General features: G+C 40.8%; 1 protein-coding gene across 1 annotated transcript in view; it reads left to right on the forward strand.

Moving 5' to 3' along the window:
- The window catches only part of LOC101161357 (synapsin-3), a 150,826-nt gene that overhangs the window by 41,451 nt on the left and 81,458 nt on the right, over positions 1-27,917 (forward strand). The window contains exon 4 of the mRNA XM_004082870.4: positions 11,127-11,218. Within this exon, the coding sequence (XP_004082918.3) occupies positions 11,127-11,218 (92 nt within the window). The remainder of the gene's footprint in view (positions 1-11,126; positions 11,219-27,917) is intronic.

The following is a 27,917-nucleotide window of genomic DNA, read 5'->3' on the forward strand; positions in this document are numbered from 1 at the left end:
AGACATGTTAAACGTAAAACTAAATGTTGTATTCATATTTTTCTACAAAGCTGTGCACAGAGTATTCATTTGTGCACAACTTTGTCCCTATAAATATGTTTCTTATTGACACATTCCTTACGCCATAAAGGATCGTCTAAAAAAACCTACTTCTAAATATAAATGTTGAATTTTTAAGTCAAGTTTTATACTTTTGCTCTTTTTTTCTTATTAGATTTGTTTATGTTTTCTGTTATTTTTTGAGTTTTATCGAGGCCCTTCTATCCAGGGTAAATCCCAACGTCACCCAACGGTGGCTAAGATAGGCTCCAGCAACCCAGTGACCCCGAAATGGCTTAAAACACCAATGACAATTGTGTTTTTTGGTGTTTTTGATATGTTTTTGGGTAGGCCTGCACAATAAATGGCAAATTTATCGTTATCGCGATATCAAGCTGGAATATGCATATTTAACGAATAAAAAAAAAATCCATGTATGAATTTGACCAATTGGATGGACGCCTTTACATTGTTGACCAATCAGATGGAGCTCTTTTATGTCAGATGTTTGCCTCCTATGTAGACGAGGGTCATTTAGAGTGTAATTTAAAGATTCAAAGATTCAAAGATTCAAAGAGTTTATTGTCATGTGCACAGTAAAGAAACGGGTTTCCCTGCACAATGAAATTCTTTCTTTGCTGTCTGCTCCGAATGCCCAAAAGTATAGAGGAAACAAAAACAATTCACTCACATCATACACACAAAAACACAAGATGTCGAGTGGCTGTTGCAAAAGTGCAAATGTGCAAAAGTGACAGTGACAGTAGCAGCAATTAGGGTAAGCAAGGTGCAGTTTGTTTTTCCAGACTCCAGTCAGCTGTTAAGGAGTCTGATGGCAGAGGGAAAGAAAGAGTTCTTGAGTCTGGTGGTCCTGCACTTCACACTCCTGTACCTCCGTCCTGAGGGGAGGAGAGTGAACAGTCCTCGTTGCGGGTGGGTGGGGTCCTTGATGATGGAGGCAGCTCTCCTGCAGACCCTGCGTTTGTAGATGCATTGCAGTGAGGGAAGAGGAGTCCTGGTGATCTTGGACGCAGTCTTTACCACTCTCTGCAGGCGTTTGCGGTCCGCAGCGGTAGAGCTGCCGTACCACACTGTGATGCCGCTGGTCAGGATGGACTCAACCATGCAGCTGTAGAAGTTGCTGAGGATCTTCGGGGACATGCCGAACCTCCTCAGCCTCCTCAGAAAGTACAGCCGCTGATGAGCCTTCTTCACCAGCTGTGAGGTGTTTAGTGTCCAGGTGAGGTCCTGGCTGAGGTGGACCCCCAGATATCTGAAGCTGCTCACCCTCTCCACTTCCAGACCTCGGATAAGAAGCGGCTGATGAGGGTTCCTCCTCTCCTTCCTCATGTCCACTATCATCTCCTTTGTCTTGTCTGTGTTGAGGGTGAGGTTGTTGTCCTCACCCCATGTCACCAGACTGGCCACCTCCCTCCTGGAGTAATGTTGACTCTTATTTCAATGAAACTGTTTCCGTGAAATGGAAATTATGTTTTTAGTTGTTCTGCTATTTGTTCCTGCGATACATGAAAGTTATATCATCATCGCAATAATGATCACTAATATCGCAAAGTCCGAGTTTTCCACATACGGTACAGCCCTATTCTTGCGGCATTTTTCTGATGATGGAGAACATGTATTAATATAGTTGAGGTAATACTCGTTTCTGAGTATATTTTTATTCAAATACCAATCAGGAGCAGACAAAAAAATGCTGTCTGAAAAAGATCATATTTGTGACATGGGAAATGTCCTAGGCATAGTTTTCCGCTAAAAATGGCGAAATCAAAATGAAAAGACCACTGGAAACGAACTTTGATCTAATTTGGAAAATGGATGAAGTTTTAATGAATTATTATTTGAGTTGTTTGTTTGGCAGTGTTGCCTGTCATGGCCTATTGCCTAAATGAAAGCACCATGTAAACTATTTAACTTTTTTAAATATTATTTTAGAAAAAAAATTGTATTTTAGTCTTTTATTTTCTTGAACGCTGCGTTTTGGCGAAACTCTTTCACACAGCAACCACAGATGAATCTTCATCCCAATGAGTCATCAGTTTGTTTTTCTATAGAAGCCCCTCATTTTAAATTTAGAGTCAGAGTTTTGTTTCTTGTCAGAGGACTTTCACAGATATCTGCAGCTCCAAGGATGACATCAAATGTTGTTTTGGGATTAAGCGTCTCCCACAACTCCTTCAACACTTTGAAGCGTCTCAGATGTCTACAACCCTATCAGCACTTCTATAGAGCCACTTAAAACACAAAGGAAAGGGGCACACCCACCCGGTCAACGCAGTCATTTACCCAACGGGGTTAATCTAACTTCAGCAGGTGTGTTTGAGGAAGAACAAGGAGCAGTTGTGCTGTTAGTCCATGTGGACTTCTGGGTCTTGCAGGGCCGCAGCTGCTCAGCAGATGTGTGACCTCAGCAGCGTCTGCGATCCTTTCAGCGATGCCAGCTCACAGGCCGTGTGTGTTATCTGGGCCTTTTTTGGCCGGTACATGCCTGTGACATAAGGCCTCGGCTCGGCCTAAATGACATCATATAATACGTTCGTGGTCAAAGCCAGTTGCCTGTTTGTCTTGAAGCATTCGGTGGGGGCGTAGATTATCTTTCTATCTCACAAGGTGCTAGTGATTATCAGAAATACTTTCATGCATGAATAAAGGATATTTTTAAGGCCCCTCAACTGCATCCGCATGTGAGCCAGCCCTTTTAGAAAGTCAAGCAAAAATACTCGTGCACCTAATTTTTTCCACATGAGTTAGATGACTTAAGTGATCATTGTCTTGTCTAAAACCACAGGATGGGTTGTTCTTGTTTCAGATGAAAAAAGGGCAGCTTTTAGTAAAAGATATAATTCATTTTAAAGGCATTTTCAGGGTAAAGCAGTGAAGGAATTGGTATGGCTAAAGCCACGTTCACGGGCAAGTGACGCCTGTCCAAGGACACGCTAAACGGCCATTCTAGAATTCGCTTTCAGCATGGTATTCCACGTGGACAAGTAGTTGGGCGTGTATTCATGTTTTTTTTTTCCTACTGTTTACTAGGGCATGTCCACCACCCACAGTTGGAAGAGTCTTGGTGTGAAATGTCAAAGCAGTGTAAATTTAGTGACTCTTGCTCCAGGCGTTTTCTTTCACAGCTGGATTGCAAAACATGAAAGATTTGGTGTGATAGAATTATAGATGGGCACAAACCGCAAGCATTAATTCTTTTCTCCATGATCAATTTTCAAATGGTTGATACTTCTGTGTATTGAGAGGGACGGTGTTCATACGTCACCAACAGATCTGAGCCTCTGATTGGTCAAAGTTCATCTGGGTTTGCTCTGGATTAATGGCCAGAAGGCTTACATGAAGGTTTTGGACATGGAATCACCAAAACACGAGTATGTACTCGCTCATATAGATTTTTCATGGGAAGTGGTCACTTGAATGCATGTTGTAAACATAGCATTTAGGGCTGAAACGATTCCTCGAGTTACTAGAGTTACTCGATTACAAAAATTCCTCGAAGCAAAAACTCTGCCTCGAAGCCTCGTTAAATTCCTGACGCGCACTATACGCGCGGCGCAGGGATTTGATTGTGTCACACGGACCGTTTATTCACACGGACCTTTTGAATTTAGTTGGCGCGATGGCAGAGAATAGATCTATAAATAAAAGGCAAAAATTGTCTAAAGTGTGGGATCATTACAGACTTAATAAAGAAGAGAACAAGGTGCAGTGTCTCTACTGCAAAATAGAGCTGGCATACCTGCGCGTGCCGCCGGCAGCGAGCGAGGGGCGGCGTGCGCCCCCTCCGCGGCCCGCGCGTGCCGCCGCGGAGGGGGCGCCGAGAGGCAGGGGCTGGGACAGGCGGTAGCTCGCCTTTCGGCGGACCGCGAGGCTTCTTTAAGCATTGCAAAAATAACAAAAGCATTATTTTTACACGAAATATAAACAATGACAATGATCAAATATGTTTTTCTGATTCTTTTATTTTTAATGGCCTTCCATTTTGGTGTTTTGCCACCCTTTCAAAGTCTTCTGTCCCCCCCCCATACAAAATCTTCTAGCTCCACCACTTCTCAAGACCAACTTAAAAACACCAAAGTAACATTTGCATCAGAGCGGTTCTTTAAAATCAAATGCTTGTTAATTTTACAACCACATCATTTTTGTTATGCAAGATTTGTTTTGGTTGTTCAAAAACACACACAAATCGTTTTATCCGATTACTCGATTAATCGATCGATTAAGTGCTAGATTAATCGATTACAAAACGAATCGATAGCTGCAGCCCTAATAGCATTTCGTTTTCTGTGGTACATGTCTAGAGTAGGCCTATACGCAAAACATTTCCTCTATTTTCAGTTTTTACATTATGATCAGGTCCCTTCTTAGTGAAGCCCGACGCCCTTTGTTCTAATTGAATGTGAACTTTAAATCCGATTTATCCCTTTTTATAGGTTAAATTATTATATTTCTGATATTATGATATGTCTGTTTTGGAAATGCCACAATTTTTGTGGGAAATCGTGAATCGTTGCATCTGAACTGCATACCAGTTTGTTTACGTTGAAAGTAGGGGTGAGTATTGGCAACAGTCTGGCAATAAGATACAAATGGTGATACATCTAACGATGTATCAAGCATCGGGAGCCCACTACAAACCACCACAATCTCCAGTTTTATGTGGTACTGGGAGCAACGTGGCACAGAGTTTCAGTCCGGTGCCCATCCTAAGCAAAATCTGGGTAGTACTATACGTCTCATAACAGCAAAACAAGCTGCTTCCTGCTGAGAACTTGTTGTTTTGTGCGTGTCGATCTGCACAAAGAGGCTCAGTGTTCTCTGCTGCCAACTAGCGGTCGGAGGTTTAAGTGGAAAACAAGAGTCAGACAATAGAGGATGCCCAGAAATAACAAAATACATTTTCCCTTAACAGCATTTTGAATTGATACAAGTATGGCCAAATGAAATATCACAATATATCGCTGATATTATTTTTCCTGACACCCCTAGCTGAAAGTCTCAAACATGTGTCTTATTGCTAAATTTAAGAAGAATTTATAATTTATGGTTTTCTTATGTTACACCAGGCCTAGTATAAGTCGACTGAAAGATTTTTCTTCATTATCATTTGCGTATTAGCAAACTAAAAGAGTTTTCTGATTCTATTGGGTTTTTTTTTTGTAATACACAAATCATGTATCAAACTGAAAAATAACCCAAAAATTGAGGCTTGAACCAAATTAAATGTATCCAAATTAATCGTAAAGATTGCTCGAACAAAAGATTGTTTTTTTTCCCCCATGTTGTGGAAAATGTGAAAATTTGCAAATTTTACACTTTGCCACAAAATGGCCACCAAGCCATAGGTCTTGTAACCATCCCATAATAATTGTATAGTTCCTTCGTCAACACACGTGTTTTTGTTTCATTAGCAGATATGTAATTTCTAGTTTTGAGCCCCATAAAAGATGTTGAAACTATTCATATTTTTGACAGTTTCTCCTGCTATGATGTCATCCTCTTTTGGGATTGCATGTCAAAAAACGGATTTTCACCGATTGTGTGCAAATTTTGGTGAGTTTTTGAGGATACAGCGGGGGTTTCTAGTTTAAAAGTGTCAGAGTAATAATTCCTGTTTTGTTTTCTCAATAAACAATTTGGGGAGTAATTCCAGCAACTCTCCTCATATAAAAGAAGCCTTCAATGCTCCATTATCTGTCTGAATCCAGGATTTAACCACTGAAACGGGCTGTAAACGCATCACTGCAGCCTTTTTCAGTTGGAATTAGATCAAGGCAAAAACCAAAAACAATTTTATAAAGTTCTAAAGTCTTCGTAAAACCGTCAAATATAAACAAGTACAAAGAGTCTCTCGCTCTCACATTTGGTTGTTTGTTTATGGTGGCCGTGTAGGGTTGATCCATCAAGCCTCTGGTCATAAACGGGGTTCTTTGATCAGTAGAACGCCACATTCTATCGGCCATGTGTCAGGCATGTGTTTTAAAGATTCCCTGCAGAACCAGCCAAATAGTTTAAGGATGGAAATGACCTGACAGTTAAAGAATATTGTTAGATGTCCTGAAACTACCCAAGAAACATAGTTCTATCCAAAGAAACAGCATGTAAGTTCTTAATCTATGACACCAAACGAAGAGATTTTCATTTAATGGACGTTCCAGTTTACTACTGGTACAACTTCTCTCCCGAGTCTTCATTAGCAGAACACGTGACAAAAGCTGCAGTGGAGTCTGAGCTATCTGTTGATGTATTTTATTAACAATATTCATCTGTTGAGGACTGTTTCCTTGTTTTAACCAGGAATGTTTAAAGACGCTTTGGGATTGAAGCTACAATGAAGAGTGGCCATCCTCGTTTTTCTCTTCCTCGTGTTGTGTTTGGCATCTGACCGCAGCGTGTCAAACTGAATTTGTTTTTCTCAGCAAAGACTCGGCAGGCGACTCGTTCAGGGTCCATTTAATAACCTACATTTGCGTCGTTCTTCATACTTTATAGAGACATGAAGGAAAACAAAACGGCAGCTGTTCTGGTTTGAGGTCAGCTCACTGCTGTTCAACATCCCTCCTGGGCATTCTGGACCTGGTGCTGAGGGACTTTTACAACACTGCCTTCTGACTGCGACACGTCTTTGTGAGGAAATGGCCCATTTGTTCAAAGTGAAGCACCTTGGAGCCACAACCACAGTTGTAGTCAGTAAAATAGAGTGATAGTGGTGTTTCTATTTAATATTTCCCTTTCTGAAAGCCGCAAAATGGCTTGTCATCGGTGAAATGTAACCAACCAAGGGTTTTATATATATATATATATATATATATATATATATATATATATATATATATATATATATATATGTGTATATGTGTGTGTGTGTGTGTGTGTATATATATCTATATATATGTGTGTGTATATATATGTATGTGTGTATATATGTCTGTATGTATATATATATATATATATATATATATATATATATATATATATATATTAGGGCTGCAGGATATGAGGAAAACTCGCGATGTTCGATATTAGAGATTAAAATTGCGATAACAATATAATTTGTGGTATATAAACAAATAACCATTCCCATTACATTGCAACAGTTTAAAAATTATACTCCAAATGTCACTCATCGACTTAGGTGACAAACATCTAACATAATAGGCCTCCATCCGATTGGTCAAATGCATAAAGGGATTTATTTGATTCGTTAAATGGTTCAAGCTGACATAAGATTGTTTTAGCACATTTAAGGTTTACGATTAATTGCGATATTTGCCGTCTTTTGCGATATGCATATTGCAGAGCTGGATTTTGCGATAACGATAAATTTGAGGTATGTTGTGCATGTATATATATATATGTATATATATATACACATTGTATATATATATATAAATATATATATACATACATATTGGATATATGACATTGTTATGGTGGATTTTATTCTATTATTATATTATTATACTTTATTTATCCTACAATGGGAAATTCTTCTCGGCATTTGACCCATCCCCTGGGGGATCGGTGAGTTGCAGCTGAACCGTGCTCGGGAGGCAGTAGCACTAAAGGCCCGTACACACCGGGACGAATATTCGCCAGGCGTTATTCGCCAGCGTTTTTCGCCACGTTTTTTGTGTTCACACCCAGGCGATTTTCGCTGACGATGAGCCGAACCAACATGCAATTTCATTCCCTGACATTAGATGGCGCTTAATGTAAACAGAAATACTCCTGTACACAAGGTGGCGCTGCGCAACTTTACGCTTCTTAAAGTCGCTTTTCACTCAGAAGAAGAGAGCAAGTATTTACGCGCTTGTCAGAATCAAACAAAGAAAACATGAATATTTCAAGCACCAGTAGCTCCAATTGGTGCTTGGGTCGGGGATATTTAAGAATGTCCGTCATTATTTCTTCGCGGCTGTGTAGACGCTACTTGGCGTCTATCTTCTTTGCTGGTAAGTGTGCTCAGCAAGGCTGTTTTGTGTTTGAGCGCCCCCAAGTTGTGTTTTACTGTAACTTCAGAAGCTCCAGACACGTGTGCAAAAGCGCCATTCTCATTGGTCGAATAGATTTCGACGCGACGCGTCGAAAAAAAAAAACGAACCCAAGGCGTTTTTTTTTTTTTGACGCTTCGACGCGTGGCGTTTTTTCGCGTCGGTGTGCACACTCTCATTGGTGCCCTTTGTTTAGTCACGAGGCGTTGAACGTCGGCGAAAATCGCCGCCAAAATTCGTCCCGGTGTGTACGGACCTTAAGGGTCTTGCCCAAGGACCCCACTGGGTGATGTTAATTGCTCGCCATTGATATGGTAATTGCCCCAGTACCATTGTTTAATCCCTGCCCCTCTTTACCTTACGAACTGAGCAACCCAGCCGCTTGGATAAAGAACAGAGGAAAGCCGTTGTGGTGGATGTGGCAGTGCCAAGCGATGGGAACATCAGGAAGAAGGAACATGAGAAACTGGAGAAATACCAGGGACTCAGAGAAGAACTGGAGAAAGCCTGGAAATTGAAGGTGACAGTGGTGCCTGTGGTAATTGGAGCACTCGGGGCAGTTACCCCCAAGCTGGAGGAGTGGCTACAACAGATACCTGGAAAGACCTCAGACCTCTCAGTCCAGAAAAGAACAGGAACAGCTAAGATACTGCACAGGCTTGGTGACGGAAAGTTAAACATGACAAAACCCATGGAGAGACAAAAGTATGAAAAAGCAGATGATGACCCTAAAGAACTGAAACCAAACACTTAGGGTGTACTCAGACTGGACACATTTGGTTCTCTTAAAGTGAACCAGAGCTCGTTTCCCCCGATCATCCAGAACAAATTTTCAGTCTGAATACGCCCAAGCAGACCCTGGTCTGGGACCAGAAACCGCTCTTGGAGCCATCTTTTGAGGTGGTCTCAGTTAGTTTCCAATCAGACTGAGCTTTAGTTTGCTCCGAGTTTGATCAGCCTGAATATGCTCTGTGCTGGGAGCGGAACAACTGGACCAAAAAGGCCACCGTAGCAAGTGTGTACGCAAGAGTGTGAAGGAAACCACCACGATGATAAGGCACAGGAACTCATCGAAATGTGGTTGAATGAAGGCAGGCTCAATAAAACAACTTTTAACGTGACAAACATTGCTTCTCACATTGTCTTACCAACAATCCATATGTCATAAACACCTATCACCGTTCCTTCTTAGCCGTCGTCTCCTCAGTAACCGCCTTGCAGCATGACTTCGCCGTACCAAAGTATAGATATTCAAAACTGGTCAGCGAAATATTAAGTTTGAACAAGTGAACTATCCCGACCAGGATGGCAAAGCGCAGAACTTCAATTATTCTTTCTCTCGTTGCTTTGCCCTGCCCTTGTAATTCCTTGCCAATGACTGAAGAGATCTTTAGTCACATGGTTTTGTTTACAAGCTTTGGTTCTAAATAGAATAATCCGGTTGAAGGCATTTGGAATACAGACAAAACGCAAGGTTCAGGACTCGATCTGGACCAATGGACTTCTCCAGTCTCAATACATCCTTAAAAACCACATCAAGACACCTGGGAATAATTGGCAACATAAACCTGGTGTGACAGAGGGATAACAGCAAAAAGAACGTGACCCAAACCCAAACTAAAGTGCTTACAGACATGCAGCCTTAAGGGAAGCTGTCACATTTCTTTAAAGAGGGGAGTATTTCTTTTTTAACAAACGCTTCTGCTGTTTCTTCCTACTCTTTTATCATAAAACATGCTAACCAAAGTTTTAACTTCTTAAGACACAAGCTGATATATGAGTTAACCCTCTGCACGCATACGTACAGAGCCCCAGTTAAGAATTGTTAACTACTGTGGGGCTGTAACCCAAAATATAATGTCCACGCATGTGGATACCATAACATAAGGGGTTAAAAGTCAGAAAGTATCTGTCAGTACTTTTCTTGTTGGTAAAGGCTTAATCCAGATTTACACAGGTCTGTCTGCAGTGCATCTCCATTGCATTGCGAGTCCATCTCCCAACCGTCACTTAGTTTCTTCTTGTCTCTTTGGCGTCTTTGGTCTCCCCCCCCCAGGCTCCTGGAGTAGTGGTTTGTCCTGCTACCCCCGTGTAGTGTAGTTTTTCACAGAGTCATGCCAAATGCATGGTTTGTGTCATGAATTAGTTTTTATTTTTGTACTTCCACAACTAAACTTGTGTCATCCATGGCGAAAATGGACGTCAGCGTTATCTGTGGTCTTAACGTGTGTCATCGCGTGGGCACATCGCCTTAAATCTATAACAACATTTTGTAAAGTTTATTTTGAAGGTACAATTTGAAACCTGGAACTGTTTCTCCAGCTTCTTGCCATGACATTGACGCAAATGGACTAGATGTGCACGAACATTGAGCGGTCTACGATGTTGATATTTCCTGTAGGCCACCTGTCTGCGTCAATAAGGTCGCCTATTTTTTGCCTGTAGACAGGCCGTATCCACTCATAAGGGCAGTTGTAACTAAGGCGTTATTGATAAGAAAAATGTTTATCTTTGACTTTATAAGCAATCTAGAGCTAAAAACTGTAGTAAAAGATATTATTTCTGTCTTTTCTGATTGTTTTAGAACAATTTCCCTTTTTTTCTTCTCCAGTTTGCTAAAAGCATCTCTCTGCTACTTTCTAGAAAGCTGACTTTGCCCTCATTGGACTTCAACGTCCAGAGGCTTTATTCCAAGAAGTCAAGTGTGGCCCCTCCTTTTGAGGATCTCTGGGAGTTTGACTGAGTCACCGGGTAGCCAGGCTACAGCCTTTCACAAGGCCCTCACTGTCTGCGAGGCCTCAGACTGGGGATAACTCAATTTGCTTTCTCTGACCAGCTCGCTCCGCCTCTTGTCTTTCCCTCTTGTCTGTACAAACGCAAAATTGCGCAATGACGTGAAAGAAAGGATTCCAGCTCTGCCTTGTTGCTTCCAGATGAGGTTTTTTTCTTTTAACTTTAACCCTTGGATTCTCATGTATTGCATGGTTTACTCAGTTTAATAACTGTGCAAAAACCTGACCTGCAGCTCTGTTGTTGTGATCAAACTCTAAGTTTCTCTTCTGTGTTTCCCAGGCGGAGTTCTCAGAGATTAACCTGGCTTCCTATGTCAACGCTGGCTGCATGGTGGACATGCAGGTCAACAAAGGCGGCACCAAGGTGGTCAGGTGAGAAGAGTGTGGCTGGAAGCACGTCCCTGCATCAGTTAATCCGGGCTTGGAATCATAGGCCATAATGTGATTGTTCCAAAACATTCATTACAGCTTTAGTTCTCGCCACGCAGAAAGGATTTGGAACAGAGCTAATGGTTCTTTCCTATCAGCGGTGCTCTGATTAAAGGCCCTGTTCCGCTGACAAAGGTTTGGACTGTGGGGTCAAAGTGGTCCTGAAATTTAAATCTTATGTTTTCCGACTGTTGACTAATGCGGGACAGCGAGTCGTCGAACACAGACGGAAGTACCGCTGAAAGCGCCGTCATTCAGACGCAGCTCCTGCAGTAGACGGTGAAGCTCCCCGTACCGTATCTCTGAATGATCTCATGATCTTAGACACGGAGGCGCGATTTCCGATACTTTAGCACAGTAGAGCTCTTCAAAATAAATGCCTCGACTTCTGTACATTTCATAATGTAGCGATGATGTAAGCTGGTTCACAGTGATCACGCAGACAGTCGCAGATTTCCTGTATTACAAGAAGCCTGCATTCAATCGATGTCGACATCCACAGCTCCAGTGTAAAATGGTTAATAAACACATTTTTGGGGGCAAATTTGACGTGCAAATTGTGTTTTACTTAGTAGAAACACAGCATAAGTGTACAGTATTTAGGTACACGCATGCTGTAAAGCACGGAAAATATAACGCAAACCGCTTTGGTCAGAACCAGGAGAGACAGTCTTTTAGTCTAAAGCTGGACTCTTTAACATGTGAGTCAATGGAAAATTCCTCCCCTCTGAAACCAGCCCCCAGTGGTCATTTGAGGAACTTCAGGGGTGGAGGTTCTAGTAACCCTTTATCATCAACCACGGGAAGTGAGAGACACTCTTTGAATCTCCGTGAAATTAACCTAATTTTAACCGATTCTGACGCAGGGAAAAGCAGTTTGGTCTTTTACAGCAGCAACGTCAAAACTGGAACTGTTGTTCCGGTGATGAAGGGTTAAAGTCTTGCAAGCAGTGTGTGATCAGCCACGCCATCAGGAAGACACTTCAGAGCTCTTCTAGGTTCTCCATGCTCTCATCATGTTTGCACGCCGAACACGAGGCCTGCACAATTTATCGCAAATTTATCGTTATCGCAATATCGAGCTGTGCAATACACATATCACTAAAGTCGAAATAAATTGCGATAATTGATTACCTTAAATGTGCTAAAACAATCTTATGGCAGCTTAAAGTATTTAACTAATCATTATGCATTTGAAAAGTCGATCAGATGGACTCTTTTAATCATTGACCAATCAGATGGAGCCCTTCTATGTTAGATGTCCGCCTCCTATGAAGACCAGGGTCATTCGGAGTGTAATTTAGCTGTTTTGCTGTTATTTTATGTATCACAAGTTATGTCGCCATCGCAATATTGATCACTAATATCCCAAATCACGAGTTTTCGTCATATCGTTCAGGCCTTTTCAAAGAAACAAAGTGTGCTGCAGACCAAACAAATGTGCAGCGTGTCACATTCACTGGAATAACGGAAAATAAAAATCCCCATTTTCAAGACTTTATGGAGAGAAAAAATAAACTCTTAATTATTCCTTTGTTTTGTTTTGATGGACAAACGTCCACTTCAAGCTGCAGAAATGTCTCCGTCTGGCACATCCATGGTACTAAATTCCTTGGCCGCATAACACGGTTGTAATTATGTTAATACAGTGTATTATATAAATATTTGTGCCATGTGTGTGCCATTCAGCGTCAGCCCCTTCAGAGCTCAGTCAAGCCTACTTGAGGATTAATCGTGTAATCTGCCAGTTTGGGCTCGGCTCCAGAGCACGCAGCGAGCACGGAGAGAGAAAAATCGCCCGACGCCGTCCGCTCTCGCCTGAATGCAGCCTCCAGCCAGGAGTCGATGCTGAGGTTTTTGGATATTTTTAGGGCTCTGGCTGTAATGAAAGGGGAGGCCAAATTGGACGCAGATGGCGTGACTGCTGCAAACACTGACATCTAGCGCCGAACTGTTGTTCTTGTAATTTATGACTCAGGATTTGTGTCCAAACAGAAGAGTTTGGTAGAAGTGGACACACATGTAGCTTAAGTATTAAGGAAGTTCCCTACTTTGCCGTATTTTAATTTAGGGAAAAGATTGGAGGATGGAAGTTCTTTTGCTGCAATGGAATGTTAGAACGATGACTTCTCGCGGTGTCATTAAGGACACACACTTTGATTACATTTTACTTCTCAAGTGTGTGTTTGGGATGCAACACGTCGTTCAGTGTATTTAAAGCAGGCGCCAGCCTTTCCATGTGTCTCCTGCCTGATGAGACCTTTGACCTTTGGTCTGCAGGAATAATCTCCTCTGCTGCCCCACCTGTATTCAGCCACTGTGTTGAAAACACGAACAGGCTCACACTCCACCACAGCTCTGCTTTTTGGGGAAAACGGTTGAAAATTGTCTTTGGTTTTATATTATATTATTTGAATCAGCATATCTGGATCCGGAGGAGGCTAGTTAGGTGGGAGCACAGTCATCACGTTTTCTTTTGATCATTTTCAACGCATTTATTTAAACTACACTCTTTCACAGTGAAGCAAGGTGGCTGTCAGGAGGAGAAGTCGTGTCCCGTGTTTTTGAGCGGAGATTCGAGTGTTTTTGGAGCAGGAACATAAGTGTGAAGATGCAGCAACATTTAGAGAAGAGAACTTCCTGGCAAAACTGGCCTACCTGAGTGACATATTTGGAAAGATAAATGAACTAAATTTACAGTTACAAGGGAAAAATAAACCCCTCCCATCAGCTCCTTCACTCCAAAGCTTTCAATGTGGATGAAGCAACCTGATGAAGGAAGAATTCATGCATTTGAGAATCTGACACCACAGCCTATGATGCCACCTCAGTGATTCCAGGTATCAAGCAGCACATTGCATCATTGATGGGACTCTTCCTGAAAACAGTTCCCAGTATGAGAGATGCTTTCAATGCAGCAGTTCCAGCTGGTTTCCCCTCTGCAGAGGAGGAAGAGCTCATTGACATGACGTCTGACTCCACTTTGAGACTGAGCTTCACATCACAGACACTGACTGAATTCTGGCTGAGTGTAGAGAGGCAGTATCCACTCTTAGGACAGAAGGCAGTGTGCGTTCTTCTTCCCTTTGCAACTTCTTACCTTAGTGAGATCGGCTTCTCTGCTATTGCTGCACTAAAGACCAAGTACAGGTCCCAGCTGAACATTGAACAGGAGCTGAGAGTTGCACCGTCATGCTTCAAACCTCGCTTTGAAAAGCAAAACGTGCTCATTGTAGCCATTAAACGTTACTGTATTAATGTGATTTAAACAAAACCAGCACAATGTTTTTTGTTCAGAATAAAATGTTAAATATATTGGTGCTGCTGTGTTAATGTTAATGTAAATTTACATTTAATACTATATATTGATTGGATTTATTTTGCCTTAGCATTAAAAGGTTCAGTTGGTTAAAAATGTTTTTAGTTTAAATAAGGACTGACAGATTTATTTATTACAGGCACTTTAAGTCATTTGTCTGTTTTACACCGTAACAGGGTTTATGTGGCAAAATAAAGTAAATATTTGTTGAAAGTTGAGTTATATTGCTTTTTTTCTTTTGTTAATGTTAAAAAGGATACAGTTTTAGGTATATGTGCACAATTTTTTACAGATACTGACCTTATAGTCACTGCGGCGAGTTTGGGGGGGGGGGACATTTTTCTTTATCCTGGGGGGGCCTCACAAATAATAATTGAGAAGCACTGGGTTAAAGTGACAGCGTCTCAGTGCACAATGAGTCTTCCTTGTTAAACGTCTTGAAACAACAACAAACGCACATCAGTTTCTAAATCTTCTAACTTTACTTTTATTTCATCTTTTAGAAAAAAACAGCTGCAGCTTCCAGCTTTTTCTGGCATAATTATCACAAAAATGCGTGTAGATCAATACAGAATATGAGCTCCTCCTTTTTTTTTTTTTTTTTTTGGATGCTGGTGTGCTGCAGGATTTTTGTCAAGGTTAAAGTCTGCCGTGGTTGAAAAACACTGATTTAGAGAACTGGACAAAGCGTTCCCTGTCCCCTCGCGCTCCAAACAGGAAGTATCTGCTTGTTCCAAGAAGCTAAACTCCCATAGACTTCTACAGAGAAATAAACAGCTGTGGCGCCCGCAGGGAATGCACCAAAAAAAAATTATTCTTTTTTTTTTTTAATTGAAGCAAATATTCAACAATCAATCACGGCATGTCTGTCAATACCAACAACATCAATTCTGAGATAAAGGAAGACAAAAAAAAAAACAAATATGAAAACAAATGTAACTTAAAAAAATATTCAATAAAATTAAGGGGTCTATTACAAAAGTTTAAATAGATCAAATAAATTACACAATGTCTGGGCATTGTTATGATTCAAGTAATGTAAAGATTTAGAGAATAGGTTGAGACGGTTGAGTAATCCATTAGTGTGAGGTTTCACCTTTAAGAATTTACAAGTATGAATAAAGTGCTTTGAAATTACAATCAGTACATTAATCAGAAAGTCCAGATTTTTGTCAATTAATTGTAATCGAATTTTGAATGTATTCCAATTTAAAGGATTAATGATGATATTTTTGGATTTGAGCCAATTATGAAAAGAAGACCAAAACCTTTTTACATGCAAACATTCAAAGAAAGGTTTCTACATCATTTCCACAAAAGACACAAAGATCACTGTCCCAGTTAAAGCAAGAATATAAAAAATGATTGGAAGGGTAAATATCATTTAACGGGAATGCTCCAAATATAGCACTGCTCATTTAGCAAATCAATATATTGTGGTGATCTGGGGGTTAGCCCCGCCTTCAGCTTTTAAGACTCATGGGAAGTGGGGAATCTCAGTTGTGTTAAATCTTTCACCATAAATGAGGAGGCTGTGAGCAGAAGTGAGGTTAATGCTGTTTGGCTGGTGGTGGGGGTGTTCAAAATAAACAGACAGATATGACTGTCTGCTAACTTATGTGAGTGTCGTACTCAACAAACCTGTGCTGTGCTTTGCATGAGGCACGGGGAGCAGATTCGGACATGTCTACTAAGTAAGAGGACAGTGAATTAAGACTCGGGTACAACGGTACTGGCCTGGATAGTAGAGGGTGGCGATTCAGTGCTTGCTATTAGTAATTGATGCACTTTAGTTCTGCTATTGTGAAATATATGGCAGAGTACGGAACGGCCTTAAACTTGCGAATCGGCGCTCCCGCCTTTGAGAAAGAGGCGTGTGTGTGTGTGTGTGTGTGTGTGTGTGTGTGTGTCTGTGAGGAGGAGAAGGGGAGGGGTAGTGGGCACAGGTTGCGAGGTAAAACGGCGCACGGAGACCATTGCGCAACACCTGGATCATCGGGTGGCTTAAAGTACTCAGCTCATTCTAATAATGTCATTCTTCACTAACTATTGCAGACATTCTTTATACTTGTATGTATTTTCCATCTACATTTATTTTTACGATTGTTTAGTTGGTGATAGTGACGTAAAAATAAAGACAGCAAGTAATGCAGGCTGGAAAACAGCTGCACTTTTTCAGACCATAAATAAACTATAGATCATTTGTTTATGAAAGTATTGAGGATTTTGGAGGATTTTTACTGTTGGTGTTGCACAAAATTAGAAAAATGCCAAATATTTTTGGAGTAATCCCAGTGATGAGCTCTGTGATTTAGTTTTAATGTTTTATGAGACCTAAACATAATTTCACAATAACAGGTTTTTAAATAATCAAATCCCTCTGATACGTTTCACAAAGACACACACAGGACCAGAGACACACACAGGACCAAAGACACACACAGGACCAGAGACACACACAGGACCAGAGACACACACAGGACCAAAGACACACACAGGACCAGAGACACACACAGGACCAGAGACACACACAGGACCAGAGACACACACAGGACCAGAGACACACACAGGACCAGAGACACACACAGGACCAGAGACACACACAGGACCAGAGACACACACAGGACCAGAGACACACACAGGACCAGAGACACACACAGGACCAGAGACACACACAGGACCAAAGACACACACAGGACCAGAGACACACACAGGACCAGAGACGCACACAGGACCAAAGACACACACAGGACCAGAGACACACACAGGACCAGAGACACACACAGGACCAGAGACACACACAGGACCAAAGACACACACAGGACCAGAGACACACACAGGACCAAAGACACACACAGGACCAGAGACACACACAGAACATCACACACTAAGCAGAAATTAACTTATTGCTAAAAGTGAAGTCAGGAGTTCAGCTCTAAAAAAATAACAAAAGAGCAAAGAAAACGGAATAATTTGATTTATTATTTCTAATTATTAATATTTCCTGGCTTTGTTTGTTCATATTTGCATCATTTTGACAGAATATATTTATTATTCTGAATTAATTTTCCTGTCTGTTTTTATTCACATGTATGTTTAAAAAGTTAAAGTTAAGTTAAAGTTTTAAAGGTTTAAATGTTCAGCTGTAGTGTGCTAAATAAATATTTATATTGTTTGGCTGCAACCTAAAGTGTGTTTTGGATTTAGGCCCCCTCTGCAACTGAGTTTTACCCCTCCTGTAATACGAGTCTAGAAAATTCATGCATGTTTTTGTGTCAAATAAGCAAATGAAAAAAATTAAAATAGGGCACACAAAAGGACGTCCTCAAATTGTGTTGTTCTATTTTTTTTGGGGGGGGGGGGGGGGATAGGAGGTTTTTAGTGGCACCCTTCATACCACTCAGTGCCCATGAAATAGCCGTCTAGCGGTCTCAAAAAGGTTGGTAACCCCTTTTCTAAAGTAAACATTCTTTGTTTTTTTTAACCAAGTGGTTAAAAATGTTTTGTGTGCATAAAACTTGTGCATAAAAAGGCCTGACTGTCAAGTCGTATATTTCGGCATCTTCTAAAACAGCCAGGTTTTAGTGACGGAACATCATTCCAAGATGGTGGCGACCGTTAAACTACAAAAAGCTGTTTCAGTGGGAACAAACGGTTCTTTTGCAGATAGTGGTGTCGAGCTGTTTTTAACCTAATTAAGGGAAGAATTCAAAAATATAACCAAACAATCAAAACCACTTTTCTTTTGCATAAGTTCAATATCACGAAGAGTTAGACCCAAATACTGGCAGGTTGGTTTAAGCCAAAGAGCTCTGACAGGTTTGCTTTCTTTTCCTGTGGCCATGATATGGATGCAGTCAAAACTGAACAACATGTTTGACCTACAACGTGCTGTGAGCTGTATTATGCAGCAGAGCGATGAGCCGACACCTCCAGCGCTTGTTGTTACCAGCTGCACTCCTACAGTCCGCCCTTTGCTTTCTCCTCGTCGGCTGCCAAACCTCCAAAGAGCTGCATCGCTCCGACCGGTCTGGCCAAAAGTTTCTCTCTATTGGTGTTCTTTCTATTAAAATTAGAATTGAGGTGAACTTTTGAATGTGAATTTGCAGCCGTGGACTGCACGATTTATCGTTAATACTGGGGATATCTGCCACTTTATTGCCCTTGAAGGGCCTAATTAACCCTGCTCAGTATACATTATGGCACATGGACACAAAGACTGACTAGGAAGATCGGAGCCTCGGCTCCAAATAAAGTTTGTTTGATTGAATGTACAGAAATAAAGTATTTAAGTCTGCTTTTATTGCCTATAGGTTTAGGATAGTTTTTCATTGATCATGTTTGACAGCACTGATAAAAACACGTTAGTTTTGTTTTTTCTCCGAGTGTCAAAATAATAATCATTGATCTGGCTCAAACTCCCTTTGGTAAGCTTCTTTGCCAGGCTATGTAACAGAAGTGACATCGTACCAACAGCCCTTTGTCGTGTAGGAGTGACGCCGTTTGGTTGCTAACATTTGATGGTCGTTCAGTCAGTCTCCAACTGATATCCGACTCTGGCAGAAAGTATCCTGCTAGCATTCAGGTAGAGATAAAGACCTAGATCAGGGGTCCTCAACCCCCAGGCTGCGGGTCACCCGGTACCGGGCACAACCAGAAAAAAAATGCCAACGCTAACTTCAGATACTAAAGCACGTTTTTTTTTTAGAAAACCAAGGGACTGTGTTCACCACATCCGTCTCTCTTGACGTGTCACATGACTTTAAGCAGCGGCTCAGACCGCTAAGTTAGTAGCTCAACGCCTAAAAACCAACAAAAACTTAGCATTAAACCATAGTTGGAAAGTTTCTTTGGGTAGAAAAGAGTCCGTGAGGAAATAGAATAAAGGTCTGCGACTTCAGAGAAACATAAAGCTGCTATTTACAGACAAAAGCAAATATGGATTTATTGAGATAGTTGTTCTCACGGACCAGAAGCTGCTCTGCATAAATATGCAACAGACGACTTTTGAATGTTTTAACACACAGATAATGAAGTTACAGACACAGTGGATTCATGGTTATTATTATATCTATAAAATACCTCTTTCACGACGGGTGCGTCATTTTATTTTGCTTTATTTATCCGTCACACCTTTAAAGTTAGACGCGGCTAAAGTTAGCATCCGGTTGTTAGCATCCACTTTGACGTTAAAGGGAAAATCTTCTTCACAAAGTTTAAGTGTAAACCAGCTGCAAACATTTTACAGAGAATGAAGATCACATCAAATAAAGTTTTTTTGTTTTTTAGAAACAGGAAGCTTAAAAACATGAAATGCAAACTTCCGCCCTGTCTGGACCGGTTCGTGAAAATATTGTCTGACAGTAAAGCGTCTAAAAAAGGTTGGAGAGCACTGAGCTGAAGGACAGGTTTCCTAATGTGTTAATGAGTGGAACTGTCCATTGTCTGTTTCCACAGCAGGAGATGTGGGGAATAAAGGGTGAAATCAGAAACCTCCATGTGTTGCGTTGGTGTCTTCCTATATGTGTGCGGTGATAATGACAAACTCTGAGTCAGCTGGGCTATGAGTAAGAGTGACAGTTTATTTTAGGAACCACAGTAAACAAAGAGGGGAAAAGAAAAAGCTTAGCACCTTTATTTAGACCACAGAGTGGCACACATTACAACCGTTCCATCAACACCTCTACGCCTTTGGCTTCCGGACTGAAGCTCATTTGGAAATAGAAATAACTGGGGCCGGGGACAGAGTAATGGTCCTGGTGTTCCTGCACTGGGTGGGCAATCGGCAAGAATTAAAAGCCTTCACCTTCACAAAAGAAGCGAACAGACACACACTTTAGCCCCTGAACGACAACAAAAATGAACAACCCAGAACGACTCGGGGCCAGGCGAGTGCATAATAAAGTCCCACTCCAATCCTATTTTGAGCTATTTTCAAAGTCTTCCCAGTAGTTTTTTAAATATGATTATGCTGTTTTTAGCAAAAAAAACAAATTTAAAAAATCTATGATGTTTTTCAGGACATAGTTTCTGCAGAGCGGCAGGAGTTCATCAGAAATTTGGCTGTGAATTCTAGGCGTCCTGCATGGAGTAATCTTGCCCCCTTTCCATCATCCATCTGTTTACCTTGTTCCCCCTTAGTTTACAGTCCCTCACACCCTAACTAGGGCTGCTCGATACGATGATAACTGGGGATATGCGATATTAGTGATCACTGTTGCCATGACGATATAACTTGCAAACCATTAACAAATAGCCCCTATGTAGACCCTCCTGTGTAGACCCTCGTCTATGTAGGAGGGAGGTGAACATCTAACATAAAAGGGCACCATCTGATTGGTCAACAAGCTGAAGGTTTCCATCCAATCGTCAAACACATAAAGGAATTTCTTTGATCAGTTGAATACTCTTAGGCTGCACATTTAAGGTAACCATTTATCTGGATTTTCGCCGACTTTTGTGATATGTGTTTCCACTGCTTGATATTGCGATAACGATAAATCTGCGATTTATTGTGCAACCTAACATTAGCGGTGCAACATATATGGCGACCAATATTGTAGCTATCCAGCCGAACAGTTTAGATCCAGACTCCAGCTCAGACCAGGCAAACAAAGACGTTCATGGATCTGTTTGTCTGACGGTGGATGATCAGAAAGGAGTGGAGCTGGGAGCTTGTGGCCCCGCCCAGATTATTTTCTACATCACCACAACAGTCTTTTTAAAACGGCTTTTCTGTAACTGCTCCTGATTCCCAATGATTTGATTGTCATTTTGAGCTTAAATGTCTTTATATTTTTCCTCCATCATCTTAAAAATACTACAAGAAGATGTTTGATCAAACTCAGTTTCACATGTAAATGTGTTGGAGATCATTTGACATGGTTTCAGGAAAACATTTGAAACCATTTTAATGCTGAGATTGGATGTTTCTTGACCGTTTTTTTCCCCTTTCATTTCTCCTCACTGTTTCAAAGCTGCTGTTTGACAAAACCTCCTACGGCGGCTTTAGTGGACGGACCACACAGAGAGCGTTCCCACACACATACACTTCCAGACAGACTCCTCCCACCGGACAGTCAGTTTTAATCAGGAAAGTCTCTGTCTGCTGGGAGCAACACCTAATACCTCAGGCAGGTCCATCTCGTTCCTGCCTAAATGAATCCAACGCACAAACAAGTCTAATCAAGCATGGCTTTGGGAAGTCTCCAGTGTTTTCCGTGAGGAGAGTCCTGACAGCAGTGAAAGCGCCCTCCGTCAATGAGGTCCACTCCAGCATCTCTGCTTTTGTAGTAAAGTCCTGGATACAAATGGGCTCTCTAATTCAGTCAAACTGCTTACAGCGCTCATTTCCCCTTCTGCCAGAGGTCATTCCAGGTTCTGTTACTCGCACAGCTCCTTTTCCTAATTACATATGCCTCTCCTGGGACTTTTCCTCAAACCTCAAACGTCCCCTTCCACACATGCGAGAGAAATGAATCTTTCTAGTCCTTTTACTTTTGTACACTTTGTACCTTGGACTGATATCACAGTAGAAAACACAACTATGCTAACAAAATCAGTCATTATGTTGGGAATGACTTTAAAAAACTATACAATTCTGGATGAAGTCCACTTATCCCGACAAGTATTATTTAAGAGATTTCTGCCCTTCAAGGACAGAAATGAATGGACAATGTGGAGGCATGAACGGTCCAACGCAAAGTGAAGTCCAATCATTTCTGAAAATGGACACCTCAAAGGTCATTACCATCTCCTATACCATGGTCCAGGTGAATACTTCATTCTGATTGGCTTCTGGGTGTGCGTTAAAAAGTGATATACTGCAGTGATAATGCGCACCTAAAAAAGTAGTTCCGGTCACATAGATTAAATGTTCTGTATCACTGCTCTGGCTTCTTTAACACAACCTTTAGCTTCATCATCTGGACAAAACAAGCGGTAAGACGTGAACTTTCTCTCTAAATTACTGCTGTACTTATTAACCCATCGTGACCATCAGCTTATGTATCGCTTCCCTTTGCCACTGTAGTCGAGGTCAGCACGTGTTGCCACGTTGCCCTGACAAAACGCTGACAAAAGTAAACTTGTACTACCGACAATGAAGGGTTTTCATTTTTTAATCACAAATAAAGACTGAAGTGAGGCCTTTTCCCCACAAAGATAAAAAACTTCCCAGAATGCAGTTACAGTTCCATTTACATAAATAGTTTGTTCTTTTCCCCTTGAGGTACACACTGGTGTAACGGGCGCAAACCAACTCAGGACAATGCACCATTATGCAGCATGGATGTGCAGATCCTTGGCATGCACTGTTGTGACATTTTTGGCATTCCCGCCAAGTTTGACTCTATTCCGCCTTATCAATGGGCGACAGACCGATGCAGGGAGATAAAGCCCTCAGCGGCTTTTGACGCAAGCGTAGGGTCGCTCAGAGTACCAACCTTGCAGACGATTCAAAGTTGTCTTTACAGCTGAGTAGAAGGCCACAGATGATGTATGACAAATGGATTTGGAGCCTAAAAGGCAGCAAATATTTCCAAGCATGAAGAGCTTCCTGCTTAAGGAATACAGACGATAACCCGCTGGTTCAATGCTCTGTATTACAGTCCTGCTGGCTTCCGTTAATGTCAGACTTGATATCTTTTGACAGTCAATAGCTGACAAGGAGATTGTTCTTATTTTGCTTAAGTCTGACACTTATCTACTTCCCAATCACCTACGATTCTTTCGTGGGTTTGTGTTTCACAGCTTTCACATAAACTAAATCATTCAAAATACACCACTTTATTTGCCCTGGAAATGAAAACGAAAACAATCAGATAAGACTTTGTGTGACGCCTGAAAGCAAATTTCAGTGAAGACAATATATTTCATGCTGTGTGTAAAGAATGTTCTTGCTTTTTGCAACTTTCAGTGAAGACTAAGTTTTTAAACTCCAAAAAAAGCACTTTGTATCACAATGGATCAATTTTTAGCAAAGCCTAAGGCAGGACAATTCTGTTCTCCTGCTGGCTTCTAGTACTAGTACTAGCATTACCATTAGAGAAACTCCTGAAGAAGAAAGTATTCATCTTCACTTTCCAAAGCAAACTCAAAAGATGCTGCAGTTCCTTAGATGACCACAAGAGGAAGGCTGCAAAGGAAACAATTTTCTTTTGATTCCCATGATAAAAAAGTCAAATTTTACAGAAGCACCCGCAAAACCAGGCCCCTTAAAATAGGTTACAGAAAATGGTTTTACCAAGAATCCTTATATTAAGAAAGACTTCCTGTCACTGAGACATGTTTTCTCAAACTAAGATTATGTTGCTTTTGATAAACTTCCTTAATAGGAACATTTTTCCTGCAAGACAAAAAATTAGCCAATTTTTCTTGGAAAAGGAGTCTTTTTACTTCTTTAGGAATCAGTTTTTGCAGTGTAAAAATGAATGTTATCAGAGCCTGGTTTAAATAATTAGTACAATAAAATCTATATTTTGTTGTAGGTGTTTTAAAAGGCCAATATATTTTTTGGCACCTTTTAGAGAAAAGTATATTTGTATATATAAATAATACATTACGTTTGGCGCACTTTTGAACACATTTTTCATAAAATATTAATTATCTTCCAAGTTAGACAACTGGATCTCTGAGGCTCCGCCTTTCATGATGTCAACCTAGATTTGGCCTCGGCAGAGAAAGTGGGTGTATGTGTTATTCTGGGGGAGGGGCTGGCATAGCAGACTCTTCCTGGAAGGGGCTGTTCCTCACTTTGTGATGTCACAATGTGAGGACCTAATCGTTTTTGTGGATTGGTGGGTGCTGCTGCTCAGAACGCAGGTTATTAAAGGAGTGTTCAGAAATGTATAAATGGGTCAAAATACCACTTTGGGGTTTCTTTTCATGAGGGATTAACAGCATAAAACACGTAAAAGCTCCAAAAAATTATTTTGCATGATGCCCTTTAAAACCAGCCTTTGAGGGGAGTAAAAATAGGGATAAAAACTTCTAAAAATAGAAAGATAACACCATGATCTAGAAATATGTAGGTAGCTAAGAAAATAAAGTAGGTACATCACAGAAATGTAACTGTTGCTAAGTTTACTTTGTTGATTTTTGGCGATTTTATTACTTAAATTTCTATTGTATAAATATCTAATTTAATTTCTTTTTCCATGAGCTATAGAGAGTTATGAATTGGGTTGGATGACCTAAGGACTATGAATGAAATCCAACGCTTGCCTGATTTTTCATCAAAAATAACTTATTTGTAGTCTGTTCATAAAGAAAGTTTTCATGAAAATGGTTTTCTATTTATTAATACTCAAGGTTAAATCTGTCATTTTGATTTTATAAACTCTTGAATAAAACTGTACATTTTATTTAACAAAATTGCGACTTAATATTGTCCCAAATCTTCCACCCCTGGTAGAGGTCAGTGCACTCTGGTCTACTTATTTTAGTTTTACTCTCGAAAATCCATGGATGTTGTCTTTTAATATACATCCAGTGTATACTGCATTTTTTGGACTATAAGTCGTACCGGGGTATAAATTGGAGGAGCCAAAAAGGAAAAAAAAACTCATATATAAGTCAGTCAAAGGTACAAGTGTAATACTTCTAAACAAGTGAGTGTAATACTGGGTTTACACCAAATGTGATTCACACATCAAATTCACGTTTACTTCTTCTGTATCCACATGCGTCAAATTCAAAGCCTGTCCAAAACTGTGTTCATGAACTAGATGCTCATGTCACGTGTGGGAGGAGCTACTGTTGCGGTCTTAACCTCATTGCTACATGAAAGCATTGTCTTTGTGTCCTATTGGCAATGAATGGAAGACACGTATAATGTTGAGAGATCAGGTTAATGTATTTTGAAGAGTTCTACAAAAGCATCAGTAATCATGCCTCCATATCTGGGATCATGAGGTCATTCAGTTTTTTTTTTTTTTTGACCTGGCCAAACTATGCAAAAACCTTCGACTTATACCCTATATGTATGGTAGATATATATGGTTTCATATTGTAGTAAGCAAATTATCTATTTATTGTATTACTTTCCCTATCTGGCTCATGGAAATACTAGTTTCAGTTACTGCATGTAATTAAGTCGGAGAAAACCAGTAAAAGTTATTTATCCCTGATAATTTATAATTTTTTTCAGCCCCATGTTTAATGTTAAATCTTTCCATGTGAACTCTGGATTCAAATCCATTTTTATTGGAGCAGTTGAGTGCCAGGAGCTTATGTTTATCATTAGGAAACAGAGTCGGCAGCATCATTAGGCAGCAGTCATGTTCCCATGGCTGGAAGTCTCTGTTCTGTCCGTGGCTGATAAACTATTTTAATAAATACTTTCTCATGCTCTGTTTCGTTGCACTGCAGCAGTACAGCCCGTCATTCCTCATGTAGCAGGAAGCTGCTGAGTTGGGTTTGGTTCTGCACCTTCAACAAACAGCTCCATGCAGTAGAAGTAGCTGGGTGGGGTTAAGTATAGGTCGGGAGGAGGGAACTGCAAGCATCTGAAAGAAAACAAGTAAACACAAAAAATGAGAAGAACTGGTGATATCTGTGTGAGGTTACATTTTCTGACAGGTTTAAAGTTTCTAATTACACCAGTTAAATCACCAAAAATGATCTGAGACAAAAGCAGTTAGAGTGCTTCCATATCTACCGACCAACCAATAGGGATTAACAGAATCGGAATAAGCTTTATCAGCTAAATACAGCGCATGTACAAGGAATTTGTCTTCGGTGTCTTGTGCTCTCGTGCAAACTAGCAAGGTATAAAAAATTTGAGGGGGTAAGACAAAAAAAAGGAGAAATAATAAAAAAAGAAAGTAACATAAGGAAGATATAGGAATAAATAAACATAGCTAAATAAGAAAAAGGACTAAGTCAAAATGCAGCAGTAGTTCGGTGTGACAGTTCCTGTGGTTTTGTTCCGTGGTCTTTAGTGGTCTGGAGTCAGGAGTTCATCAGAGTGACAGCTCGGGGGAAGAAGCTGTCTTTGTGGCGAGTGGTTTTAGTGCGCATTGTCCTAAAGCGCCGCCCTGATGGGAGGAGGCTGAAGAGGCAGTGTCCAGGATGAGAAGGGTCTTTTACAATTCTGTCAGCCCGCTTCCTGACTCTGGACCGGTACAGGTCCTGAATGGAGGGAAGGCTGGAACCAATACTCCTCTCAGCAGATCTGATGGTTCTCTGTAGTCTGTTCCTGTTGTGTCTGGATGCTGATCCAAACCAGACTGGGATAGATGTGGTCAGGACAGACTGGATTGTTGCCGTGTAGAAGACGGTCTGCAGCTCCTCAGGAAGGTTAAACTTCTTGAGTTGTCAACCTCTGCTGAGCCTTTTTCCGGAGTAAGACAATGTGAGCGGTCCACTTAAGGTCATATGCGTTTGTAGTGAAGAAAGAGACTACAATTTATGGGTAAAATACAGTATATTGGGCCGGTGATGTAGTGGTTAGCACTCTTATCTCACAGTGAGAGAGTTCTGGTTCAAATCCCTGAATCTCTGGGTCTTCTCAGAGAACTGCAGTTTCCTCCCACAGTCCCACATAAATATCTAACCCTGTGACGTACTGACGACCTGTCCAGGGTGTACTCTGCCTTTGCCTTAAAGTAGCTGGGATAGGCTCCAGCAACTCCATAATATTAAAGGGATTCATTGGGTTTAGAATGGATGAATGAACAGCATTATAGCAAAATATTAGGTAAAAGAACGATTTAATGTCTTTAAAGTAATATAAACAACAGAATACTTAGCATAAAAATGGGACAACAGGTCCACACTGTGTTGTTACTCTGTTTTTTTATTTTCCTTTTTATAATTTTTCCATAAATACACCCTAAAACATACACATTATAATTTGTCCCTCCATTCTTAAAGGTGATGCAGCTAAGCACACACAAAAAACTCCATCAAACAGTGATATCATAGAAAATGTAAAGGTTTACTGACTCATAGCAATAAAAAAAATCAGTCAAAAATGAAACTAATTCTAGCAACTGTGATTGAAAGACGGCTCACTTGACCTTTTCTCACGGAACAGTGGAACAGGAAGGAGCAGGCTGTGTTCATTGGATAGACTGTACAAAACCATTGTGTGGCGTGAGGAAGGTTTTTTTTTAACCCTCTAAGTTTGGCAAAGCCATTAAAGAAATGAGCCCCTAGTGATACACACAAAACTCAAATTCCATGTCTATTATTTGACTACCTACATACGTATGTTTGGGTTGGATTTGGAAGAGAAAGACGGCTCTATTCATTGATAAAAATGGCTAGGCTTTAGACTCACTTTTTGCACTGGTTGCAGCGGCTCGCCTCACTTTTGTC

This window comes from Oryzias latipes, chromosome 23 (assembly GCF_002234675.1).
Source record: "Oryzias latipes chromosome 23, ASM223467v1".
NCBI lineage: Eukaryota > Metazoa > Chordata > Actinopteri > Beloniformes > Adrianichthyidae > Oryzias > Oryzias latipes.